The sequence below is a fragment of the Centroberyx gerrardi genome, chromosome 11, assembly GCF_048128805.1.
Source record: "Centroberyx gerrardi isolate f3 chromosome 11, fCenGer3.hap1.cur.20231027, whole genome shotgun sequence".
Classification (NCBI taxonomy): domain Eukaryota; kingdom Metazoa; phylum Chordata; class Actinopteri; order Beryciformes; family Berycidae; genus Centroberyx; species Centroberyx gerrardi.
This window is the reverse complement of record NC_136007.1, coordinates 10,223,906-10,237,046: the sequence shown is the minus strand read 5'-3', so window position 1 is coordinate 10,237,046 and position 13,141 is coordinate 10,223,906. Positions and strand designations below refer to the sequence as shown.

The window sequence follows — 13,141 nt, the reverse complement described above, 5'->3', positions numbered from 1 at the left end:
CACACGTCCAACACATACACTGACAGTTTAGCACTGTAGGCCAGGACTCGTGACCCGACTTGACCTGACTCAACAGCAGATGATGCACATTTAGACTTGTGACTGGACTTATGTCTTGAAATGGACCTGATGATGAAGGGTTAAAAGGATGCTGACAGAATTATTCATAGCCTTCATCAGAGCTCAGTGGTCGAAAAAGTACTCAAATCCTTTACTTAAGTAAAAGTAGCAATACCTGAATGGAAAAATACTTAATTAAAAGTTTTTTCACTTCCCATTCATTTGAATGAAGCCAGGAAAATAGCCTGAAAACTGACATTTAACACGTTTGTGAACAGATTCAACAACAGATCCCGCTACTGTGATTTTCAATTGACGTTTGCTCATTTTGCCAAATAGCATTTTTATTGATAGACGAGAACATAGCAGAGATACCATTTAGGAGAGATAGTTCCTGTTTGGGAGACTGGATCTACTTTTATTTTTAAATTCTAATTTTAGTGTAAAGCAAGGATAGAAATGTAAATTGATGAAGGACCCAAGATTGCTTTATTGTCTTAAAAGTGGGATCTGTTGGGAAGTAAAAATCCGAACGCTACAAACTCATCCAGCTGCATCTGATCTTGGTGAGTAGTTTATATTCTGGTTTTCATGGTGGTCAAGTGCCAAATAACCCCCATGTTAAAACTAACTGGATATTGCTTTAAGTAAGTAAAAGCACTCATTAACCTGCATTAACCTGTATTAAGTATTTTAATGTTGTAGGCTAAGTCTAACTACTCCATATACTGTAGGGGAGTTTAAACAATGCAACATATTTTATGAGCTTATTGTATGTTTTGCATGTAAAACCTTATTCTGCAAAGTTACTAGTAACTACAGCCATCAAATAAATGCAGTGGAGTAAAAAGTACAACATTTCCCTCTGAAATGTAGTGGAGTAAAAGTATAAAGTCTCACAAGATGGAAATGAACTTAGTTACTTTCCACCTCAGAGCTAAACTGTCCACTAATTTGGTTATTTTGGAAATGACGAACAGCAAAATTGGAAATGTGAACACTTCTTTCATATGAAGTTGATAACATAAAAAGTATAACAGTACAAAAAGATGATATTTATTATTTAATCCATGTATTGTATACCAAATTTAAACAACAATTCTTTATCAAAAGCCGATGATTATGATTCCTTGGATAGGCTATAGGGAATACAGATAACACATCTAACCCAGTTTCTGGCAACTGTTGGCCTATTTTTTTTTAAACCTTCATTTATCAAGGGAAAGTTTGCTGAGCATGTACGCTCGTTTTCAACGATGTCCTGCTTCACATACATACAGTTACACACATTCACACCACCAGGGAGCTGCCTGCAAGACTACACTATTTCAAGGTGCATGTTCATAAATTTAAATAATTTATCATTTTTTGTTATTCATATACAAATGTAAATAAGCAAATAAACCTATATGTAATGCATTTTTTTGCAGGGCATTTATGAAAAAATATAAATGCAGATGTTATACAATTCTTTAATAACTCTTCCTATAAGTCAGCCTAAATATTAGGTAATTACGAGGTAAATACATACAATAAATTACCAAGTAACTAGAGCTGTAGCTAAATAAGAAAATACTTATCACAGCTTAAAACACCTGTGGTATTACTCATCAGTTCAAGTAATTTCATTGTAGTTGTCACAGGTTTAATATTGTACTTTCTAGGAATTAATTAATAATACTTTTCTATAAATTAGCTTTTCTTATATCGTAATTGCTCATGGCTTCATCCTTGGAAAGAGTTTATTGAACTTCGGAACTGTCGGAATAAGTGTTTTAGAAAAAATATTTTACAAAATGTTACAAAACATTTTCAGTATTTTACATGTTACTTGGTATTCTTATCATGTATTTACCCAGTACTTATGGTAACTGTAAAAGGAAGGGTTACCAATCCTTTCTTTGAGCAGTCTGCACCTGCAGATATCAGACCTGTCGAAATTTACATCAATTGCTTTATGAAAACATCTTCCTCAAAAATGCTCCATTGTTAAAACCTGGCAACCCAAGGGGGTAGATGCAAAAAGATATTGTGAGTTAGAGATAAGTTTTACTGTGGTTCACCTAAGTTCAACGTCTGAATTCAAATAACTTTCCCGCATATCCTCAGCATTATCTGAAGGACTTGCATTTGTGATTTAAGTCTGTCTGATCTTTCTGTCTGATCTGTAGCTGAATCCTCTTGGATTCTAGACAAGGTCCCCGAGCAAAATGTCTCAGCTGTGTGTTTTCAACACATCCGGAGAAAACTTCTCAGTGATAAATTCTCAGATGTGTGAAAACATCTCTCTCATTTTTGTGTTTTCCACACCTGAGATCTGATTAGACTCAGACTAAACTAGACTAGACTAGACTAGAGTCTTGGAATCAGACTCAAACTCTAAAGACTCTGCAAAACACTGAAGACTCAGGGCTCAACTTGAACCTTGAGGTTTAGTCAAATTCACTACTAACACACACACACACACACACACACACAAACACACACACACACACACTTATACCTAGACTTGCACAAATGCAAACCACAGACACATCCAGTACACACAAACACACATCAAGCACATACATGCACATACACAAACACACACATACTGTGCATGTGCGTACACACACACACACACACACACACACACACACACAGAATATGATAAAAAAAACAACAACTGACAAGGCATTGTTTATTTCATTCTGGTACAGTTACAAGCTTTGTAATTGCAGATATATTTGACTAAGGTAAAGGTTACTATTTTCAGTATGACAGCAAAAAACATGAAATGTCATGTTTAGTTTTCAACACTGGCACACTAGGCTCCATTCCAATGACAGGCACTCTTACAACTATCTAACAACTCCTACACACACACCCACCTTCACTCTCTCCCTCTCTCTCTTACACACACACACACACACACACACACACACAGATGCACGCAGGCTTGAACTACCTTCTATTCTGGTGAGCATGATTATTTGATGACGAAGCTTCCAGTTTCCCAAGCACCCTTTTGTACACACGATCTAGCCGTGAATAATTTAAAACTAGCTGCCAGCAAGGTGGGTGCCTTGGAACAGCAGGTACACGCAAACTCAGGAGGCAGGACACACAGAAGCAGCGTTATCTCATCTACTTATCCACCCACTTCTTATGCAGCTCTTCAGTCGGACTCTTACACGCTGTACCTCCATCTAGCCACATATCAATCCGTTCTTTCATCCATCCATCCACCCATCACTCCAGGCTCCACCGTGCCCAGCTCTGGTGTCATTTTGCCCCAGGTAAAGAGCCTCTTGGACGGACCGACGCTTCCTCAGCCTCCCCTCCTCAATCAGCCACCATGGAGGAGCTCCAGAGAAAACTGAATCAGCGCTATGAAGGCACCAAGCCCAGAAAGGTGAGTAATATACTGGCCAAGGTTTGTTTTTTTTTTTTTTCAACTTTCAAGTCTTAGAAATGTACATTATTGAACGAAAGACTGTACTGGAAGAAAGAGAAACACAGCTGACATGGAATTTTAGCTTCCTAGCTTTCATCTAGAAGGTGTGTTGTATGCTATACTGTTTATTTGTACAAGAACAATATATTGTTGTCATCATTCATAAAACTATTGTCCAGTACATCGACTATAGTACAGTATTCTGTATTTTATATGTTGTCGCAGATTGTCACTTTTTTGATGCAATTTCTTTACAATCAGTGGTAAATTAGCTTTGCAGTAGAGTGCATCAGTTGAAGTTTAAACTAGCTTTGGTGTGGCTGAAGCTAGTCTTCTGCTGCCATCCTTATTTGTGATGTTATCAAGGTGCAAATTGAGAGGGGATGAAATGGGATGACAACCTGCTTGTTGGCATGCTGCAAATATTGGCATGCATCCCCCTTGTCACTTTCTTGGGAAAATACCTCTCGAAAACAACAATTTCCAACTCAAAAATCCTCTTTTCAAAGCTATGCAAATTGGTCACTATACTATGCATTTTTAAAACATGTAATACCTGCACCATGTAATCAAAAGTTAACGACTCATCTCTTCAACTCAAACCACAGGTGAGGTTCAAGCTGGCGTCGTCCTACAGCGGCCGGGTCCTGAAGCACGTGTATGAGGACGGTCAGGAGCTGGACAGTCCAGAGGAGAAATATCCTCACAGCTTCATCCACCGCAAGATCCCACCGAGCCACCTGGAGATGGAGCAGCTGTGTGGGTTCGAGGAGACTCAGGGAGAACAACAGGGTGGGTACTTAGCATTGTGTAACATATACTGTCTTACTTTATATGCATGAGTGTGTTGGGGTTTGGACGTGTGTGTTTGTGTGTGTGTGTGTGTGTGTGTGTGTGTGTGTGTGTGTGTGTGTTTGTGTATGCTGGTAACCAGGGAACCAACAGGATATGTATTACAATTGTGTAAAAAACAGTATACTGTGTATTGGTTTATTAGTATGCATGGGCTTGTGTGCATGTTTGCTGCATATTTGCGCTTTCAAAACGTGAACATGGTGAACAGTTGTGACTGATTGAGACATTTGTGTGTATTAGTGTTTGTGTGTGTGTGTGTGTGTGTGTGTGTGTGTGTGTGCGTGTGCGTAAGCTTGTATGTGTATGTCCCTTCAAACGGTTCAAACTGCACTGGATAGTGTAACTGCCCCAACAAACATTGTGATATAGAACATGTGTAGTCAGAACGGCCTTGCAGGCACTATAGGCCATTAATCAGCCTGTAAGGAGCCTGGAAAACATGAACACACTGAACCAGCAATGGAGGCAGCATGCTTTAATTTGACAAATATAACACACAGAAACAATCTGCACCCACTCTTTGTAGTCTGCGTGCTTTGTTTGAGGGTCCAATTTACATTAATTGAATTAAATTAAGTTGGCAAGCTAACAGCAAACTAGCTTGTTAGCTGGTTGGGCTTTAGTTTGGCATCAAAGCAAGCTAACCAAGCCAATAATTGCTAACAAATAAATAAGACATTCCCAAAGATCCTGAAAATGCCATGACATGGAGAATTATTTGCCTTTGAAGTGGTGATATAGTTTGTTTAAAGCTAGAATGCTACACTGGCTAACACAGTTACTTGGCTAGGGAAGAGGCTGGTGACTTGTGATTGGCTGAATGATGAGGGGCGGGACAAGCCTTCCAGGCTGCAGCCACAGAATCGACCATGGGGCAAAAAAGATAGAAGCCCTCCTGCATGTCGCTGTCTGTGAAATGCTTGCTGGGTGCAGATAACAAGTACAAGTACAAGACTGTACAAGTGCACATCTTACCTTGATACATACCCTGACACCTTGTTTTGTTGTATACCTAGGTATGTACCCTCCTACAGGGCTCATTGCCCAGAGGATAAACGTGTACAGAGGGATGGGAGGCTACAGACCCGCTGCAGGCCAGACTGAGGCAGCAGAGGGAGACGCCAAAGTAAGCAGTGGGACATATTGTTCTTGATTCTGTGCTTTATTTTGATATTAATCAAGATGAGAACACATTAGTTTTCATATTAGCAATGTCAAATTTTCACTGTCTGAGGTACTATAGTCAGTGACTGTGCGGCCAGAGAGAGGTTTTGTATCCGTCAAAAAATGAATTGTGCCAATGTATTCTCTATGGGGCTGATACATTGACGAATGACGGAGGGCTGTCCATCTTTTTTATGCAGCTCTGTGAATATTTTTTTGTATGTCAAAATTTGAAACCTGCTGTTTTTGGGCTATATAATTATACGTTAACTGTTCACTAGCCTATCCAAGGTGGAGCTCGCCTTTTCTCTTGAATTTCAAAAACGAAAAGCTAATTTCATTCACAGCTTCTCAGAGTTGTATGTTTTACCAGTCTACCAAATTACAAAGACAGAAACAGAATGAGTATGGCCTGGCATAGTATTAGTGCAGCGATTGGTCATCCAGGTTGGTTGTATAGAAACACAATGTTCAAATTGTGAAACCGATATTGATATTTTAGTTGGCTAGCCAGTTCTACCCGAAGGTCCCGGTACTGGGACCCCCGTGGCGTAGTTACGAAAAATTGCGATGGAAGATGAAGTCTATTTATAGAAGATATGAATGTTATACTGTTTTGAAAACATGGGGTCTTGAGCTTTCACAATCCATAAACCAATTATATGTTGTCCAAACTATGTCTTATTACGAAGTATTTTAACAATAAAGTCGTACAAATATAAACTTCGTAAATATAAGGATAATTTTCTTGTCAGTCTACAATAACATGCTTGGTATCGCTGGAAACTAGAAATTCCGAGCTTTCCAAGGACCCTAAACGCACCATGATCAGAGCAACACAACATCCGCTACTTCCGGGGAAACGTAGCAGTCAAACTTCACATTTTACAGTCACACTGACAAAAATCTATGGTCTTGCCAAAATATTTCACCAAGGTTTATGTTATTTTCGCCAAAAACGGCAGATTTTAGTTACTTACGTTTCTACCGTAACTTTGAAACAGTCTCTGTGTCTCTGCAATCAACGGGGGCTTTTCACCAGCCATTTTAGTCCAGACAGACTGGAGCTCTATGGTGGGAGCTCAGGCTCTTCATCGCCAGGGGATAGGTCACATGGCACGGAGGACCCCAGCGTTCTCCATGAATCTGCCTGTATAGAATGGAGCTCTGTGGCCCATATATGAATATTGATCAAACTTGATCAATATTCATTGTGTTTATTACTATTTCAATGTTTTTGGGAGATTTATGTTATTTGTAACATGGCTATATTGAAATAAATAGTGTTTTGAAGTAAAATTCCCAGTAAACAGTCAACATGTAAACAGTAAACATGGTCAAAGCATGGAGACCGCTTGAGTATATCTTTATAAATTGTATCATAAATGTTGTATTTTAGTGTATTTTCATCAAATTTACAGTTACAGTTGTAGTCAGCGAGAAGGAGAACACATTCAGTTGCATCATTATCCATGGGATCTGGGTTATAATGGTGATATTGCCTTTGAAATTTAGATTATATACTAGGCGAGTATGAAAATCTTATTTTTTCCTTTATTGCATCTCCATTTACTCTGGAATGGTAATAGATATAGGTTTACTTACAATGGATTCACATTCCTTTCCTGTTTTTCCTGAATTGAATTGAATTTTGGCTAGGGTCTAAGTGGCTAGCAAGCGTACCTATGTGAGAATATACAGTGTATATGAAAATATATATGAGAGTTCCAATAACAGTTTAAATTAACTGGACCTAAAACAATCGAACCCAAAGACTCAAATGTTGGTGTTGTGTGTCAGTTGCAATGTCTGTCTTGTACACCACAATGGCAACATATACTGTAATTTGACTCTACACAACAACATGCTGAGAGAGAGTGAAAGAGATAGAAACCCAGAGAGAGAACACTTATACAGTTCATTTCTTAAACATGATCTGTCCATTTCGGAAAAACAGAAGTTTGTCATTCAATATTTCTAAAAAAAAGAGGGTTCAGCAAAAGTGTTATCATTTTGTCAGCTAAGGCACATACTATTCGGAAACTTACCATAAAATGTTTTCATTTTGTGCCATCAACATTTTGTTAAAGCGAGTGTTACTTTTACTTTTATTGAATGGTAAACATCTCATTCTGGAACATGATCACATCTCTCTGGGCTTACGTATGTAATGAGAAATCTAATGAGAAAGTATCACAGCTCCCCATAACGAGTTGATGACATTTCTATAATAAACCCCACAGAGCAGTGTGAGTCTGTCTGCTGAATAGCAAACAGACACACCAAAATAAAACCATGAACAATTAATGACAAATGCAAAGTACATTTAATGATTAATTCATGCATTTTCAGAACAGAACAAGCGATAAGGACTAAAAATACACAATGAAATGAATCCTTCGGTAATTGAAGCATCAACTGCCGCTCAGTGAAAATGGTGCAACAATTAAATGGGAACAACAACAGCAGCGAAATTGTTCATCTGACAAGAAAAGACACTTTTACTGAGCTACTGTGGCAGTGGCTTCATTAGTGCCGCAGACGGAGAGGTCAGCTACATTGCCTGCTGGCTTAGTGTCAGTTTCATTCTTTTATCCTCTAAACAAAGGCATGCTGACCGGAGCCAATATTTATCACATTTATCAGAGGACTGCAATCTGGAATTAGTTTATCCTTTTAGGGCATTATTGAAATGATTGCACAGTGGTTCTAGAGTAGCAGCCTTGCTCTAGGAGGCTTAAAGACCCCATGAAATGGCAACTTCAGTTGTTTATTTTATTTACTTGTTTATTTATATAGCTCTTTATCACATTATTCCTTAAATTGATGTATTTCCTATTGAAGCAGGATGTTGAGGCGGGACATAACACAGTGAGGGTTCATACAGAAGTCTAAACCAACGGAATATGAGTCAGGGAGAGAAAGGCAGTTTTATTTGATGGGAGGGATGCGGAGGGGCGGGATTGTTCAAAAATCTGTGATGGTTTTATTGGTTGTAATTTATATTTACACCTACTAGTGTAGCATGAGGTCACCATTACAGATACCCTGTTTTCCAGGAAGTGAAAGTAATGGGAGTTCATTTCATGGGAACTTTAATGACTTAGATTGTGACTTCAAGAGCCTCCTCCCTATACTGAATGTTCATATGACTTAAGTGCTTTTCTCTGTCTGTCTTTTGTATTTGAAGGGATTAACTGAAAAAAAAATGCATTAATCTGGAAACAACACATTTTAATATTTAATAATTTTGTAATGTTTTAAAAAAATACAACAGATCATTCCATCAAAAATGTTCCAAAGCAAAAACAGAGAGTACAGGATGAAAAAGCTTTGAAAGCCAGAAATCTCAGCACTTAGCGAAGTAATCATTGAGTCATTGGTATTGATCAACAACCCTATCAAACCCCACAGATACATCTATTATTGTCATGTTGTGCAATGGGACAGTCAAAAGTCTTACTTACTGCACCTTTTAAAAGGTAAAATCCACCTCAATAGCCTCATTTTAGCCTAGTAACCATTTAGAAATCTAATCAATGTAAAATTGCTCAGTGGGTATTTGGTGCATATCTCACTGGAATAAACTCATGTGATGCCATGTCTGTTAATGCTGCAGCTCCTGCCTCACCACCAAAGAACTGGCCTTGACTTGTGCTGTCCTCTCCCTCCCTCTCTCTCTCCCTCCCTCCCTCTCTCTCTCCCTCAGTCTTCAGTGTTGGACTTTGGCAAGATCATCATCTACACCAGCAATCTGCGTATCATCAGAGCGCCGCCGAGGAAGCCTGAAGCGCCGCGACACCACACAGCGCCCCCCGTGGACTTGGAGGGCTACCCACAGCCCAGGGAGAGGGAGAGGGAGAGGGAGAGGGAGAGGGGGAGCAGGAGGAGGGCTAAAGCTCTCAGTACCCAGGAGAGGGAGGGGGAGGCGGAGCGGGAGGTGGAGGAGGAGAAACAGATCAGTGACACAGAGGACAAGGTAATGGTCCCTGGCCAAATCACCTCAACTGCATTATTCTCAGTCGGGTTTTCATTCCCCCGTTTCTGTTTCACTGTATTCTCAATCTCGCTGTGTCCTTTTCCACCTCTACCTCTCTCTCTCTCTCTCTCTCTCTCTCTCTCTCTCTCTCTCTGTCCTCAACCTTCCTCTCTTGACCAATCTCTTGCCTCTCGAGAGAATCATTGTGTGTGTGTGTGTGTGTGTGTGTGTGTGTGATAGCCATATTGCTGTAACTCAAACTGTTCATGGAGGGGTGTTTATCGTTATTCCTCCACCTCCTCTGTGTTTCCCTGTGACTCCCACATCATTCGTACCCGCTCTCTCTCCCTCTCTCCCCCTTCCCTTTCTCTCTCTCTCTCTCTCTCCGCCCCTCCACCCCACCCCACCCCATCCCATTGTCCTAGTGTTATCTGTCAACTGTGAACAGATACTGATGAGTCCACAGTTTTATTCTGTCCTTGCGGCATTTGGCTGCCACTTACCAGCCTGCAAGGAGACCCGGCTCGCCGTTATTCGCTCCCTCTCACCTCCTCGGCTGATTACTGTTCTATTCCCCTCGCTGCTTTTTCTATCTTTCCCTCACCTCTCTCGTGATTTTCTCATTTTCTCTGCCTCTAGAAAAAAACCACAAAAAGTTTCATTCTCAGCTTCTTTTTCATTATTTGGTTCTCTCCTTCTTCTGTATTACTTTCCTCTCTTTTGTTTACATTTCTCGGCTTTGCCTTTGCTGCCCAAACTCTGTGCCGGTTAGGTTTGCTTTTTTTATTTCGTTCTTTCTTTCTTTCTTATGTGCTTAGACTTAGAATTTGTACTTCACAGCATTTTCTTTTCTTGGCTTACTTTTTTCTTGTCTACCGTATCTGGACCTATCTTTTCTTTTTGTGAAGCACTTTGTAACTACGGTTTTGAAAGGTGCTATATAAGTAAAGATTTACTTAATTACTTATTTACTTACTCTACTTACTATCTGCAGTCATTACAACAGCTGCTCACCATCATAATATATTAAATAGATACATCACTATCAGGGTTGGGTGGGTTACTTTAAAAATGTATGACATTACTTACTGGTTGCCTCATCTAATCAGCAGTGAAATCCAAGGCATTCCCCGAACTCAGTAATGTACTCTGTTTGCTTTCAGTTACTTTCTGTTTAGGTATAAAAGTACAGATATGAAAAGGGAAAATGACAAAGTTCAGGAAATCTATTTCAGGTTTGCCCACACACACAAAAATGTTCTTCTGTGCCACATTTTCTAAAGACAAAGAACATACTGTATTTAACGTCTTCTGAATTTCTGGCTTTTACTTAAGAATTATTCCCAGAAGCAATCCTCTGATCAGAATAGGATTACTTTTTTTTTTCTTTTTTTTTAAGAAATCTATTTATTTAGATATGGGTGACATAAAACTGTCCCCCAACTGTCAACTTTGCCAAACTCCCTTTTCATCTCAATCTCCATCCCCCTCCTCCCTCTTCTTTCTCCCCCATCCCAACCTCTTCCTCCCCTTTTACCCTTTCCCTCACCTCACCATTCCTCTCTTTCTCCTACTGCCCCCCCCCCCCCCCCCCCCCCTCCCCCCTCCTCTCTCCTCCATTGTGTTTCTTGTGTCTCCAGGAGGAAGCCAGTTGCCAGCATTGTGGTGGTTCGGGCTGCGCTCCCTGCTCTCTGTGTCACGGCAGCAAGCTGTCCATGCTGGCGAACCGCTTCAATGAGTCCATCAGTGATCTGCGCTGCCAAGCCTGCTACCCCCATGGTCTGGAGAAGTGCCAGTCCTGCTCCAGCAAATAGCACCGTTTGGCTGACACCCATGTCTGGCATGGAGAGAGAGAGAGAGCGGGAGAGAGTGAGTGAGTGAATGAGAGTGTGTATCTGTGTGCGTGCATGTGTGTCAGATGTCCTATCGGTTCGTCAGAATTGTCTCAGCGGCGATATTGCCCTAATCCAAAATGTTCTTGGTGGGGCGTTTCGAAGCACTACTAGGAAGCATAAGCCATCATTGGAAAGGGGAATTGTAACTGTGCAGTGGGCGAGAAATCATAAAATACAATTACTGTGTGCAGTGAACATGGCTTACGATAAGACAAACACATAATCACTCTTTTGTTGTCGAGTATTATTTTGCATCTGCGCCCCGTTCCGCGATAACACCGGCTTCCGCGACAGAGTTATCATTTTAATTAAAATGATGCAAACATTTTGCATTTTATTTCATCCGCTGGGAACGCTGCCCTGTCCCTATCTTCCCTCTCTGCTCACCAGAGAGAACGGAACCTTTTATCTCCCGACATTATGTATGAGGGTAATTGATGCTTTCATTTATTCAAAGTTTGATAATCTGTAATCAAAGGAAGCTTAATAATTTCGGCAAAATGGAGGGAGGGAGAGAGAGAGAGAGAGAGAGAGAGAGAGAGAGAGAGAAATAAACAGTCAGAGATGGACAGAGAGAAAGGGAAATACAGAGAGAAACAGTTTAGTAATTGGTAACATGGGGACATAGGTCAACTCAGGAGATTATAATTAAGAGGTTTTTTCAGAGAAAGATAGGAGATGAGATGGAGATGAGAGAGATACAGAGACAAATGCGGAGAAATCGAGGACAACATTTAAATAAATGGTAACAGCGGGGCATTAGGTCACTCTCGGAGATTAAGATGAAAGGTTTTCATTAACAATCTAATTCTCAGGTGATTGCCATTCTAAGTTGTTGTTTCTAAGCCTCATCCACACAGTTTTGCTATATGAATAAAACAGACACCTGCTTAATTTTCAGTGCCTCTTCTTTTATTCAGCGACCGCTATTTCAGATGCTCATTGTGGCATTCTCCTTCTGCCATTTAATAACGACTGAACAATTCATGCGATTAATGTTTTTGACTGTTTGATGATGTGTTCCTCATATATGAGATCTTCACAAAGCTTCAGCATAGTCGACCTCGCCAATATCTGTAGCAAGAAACTGTGGAACAAAGAAACTAGTTCAGCTCTGTCCTGCATTTGTAGCTTTAATGTAGTCAACATGGGTGGCTGAACATTTTCACTGACTCTATTTACATTTTTATTTTTATTTATTTTTTCATCATGGGATATTCGGATGGCTGAACTACGCATGCTATGAATGGTAACCATAGAGACACTTACAACATGTTACATAATTCTTGCTCATAACACCTTAAATCAGCTAAAATCAACAACAACTCTTTGCTTAATGCCAACAGAGGATGATTTTACAAAGAATGAAACACGATCCCCTATAGTAAAAGGTTTTCATGGTTCTGCCTTCATGTGGGTTGCATTTTCTGCTACATTCTGAGTGATCACCTTCATCCTATCCTTCATCTATTTCTTTTCTGGCGGCATCAGTGTCTCCCAGCATTACAAGATATCACAAGTTGTCCCCCTAAGGTTTAAACAGCCTGATACCAATATTAACCATACAGTATATGTTTTGTTTTTGTTCCGTTCTTTGCCTTTGTTCTTTCGTCTGTAGGCGTGTGTAGGTGGAGTTGCCAATTTCCCTTTTTTTCGAGATAATAAAGTCCTTCTAATATGAGAATATAAATATCAGAATCAGAATCACAACTTTATTCGCCAAGTACAATGTACAAGGAATTTCTCTTGGTG

General features: G+C 40.0%; 1 protein-coding gene across 1 annotated transcript; it reads left to right on the top strand.

Annotated features, from left to right (window-relative positions):
* The first annotated feature begins 3,393 nt into the window (after positions 1-3,393).
* Positions 3,394-12,215, top strand: grxcr2 (glutaredoxin and cysteine rich domain containing 2). The gene is made up of 5 exons (XM_078286816.1): positions 3,394-3,454; positions 4,105-4,288; positions 5,368-5,477; positions 9,225-9,500; positions 11,135-12,215. Exons 1-5 carry the CDS (start codon positions 3,398-3,400, stop codon positions 11,306-11,308), a joined length of 801 nt encoding a protein of 266 aa, XP_078142942.1. The 5' UTR covers positions 3,394-3,397; the 3' UTR covers positions 11,309-12,215.
* The last annotated feature ends 926 nt before the right edge of the window (positions 12,216-13,141 follow it).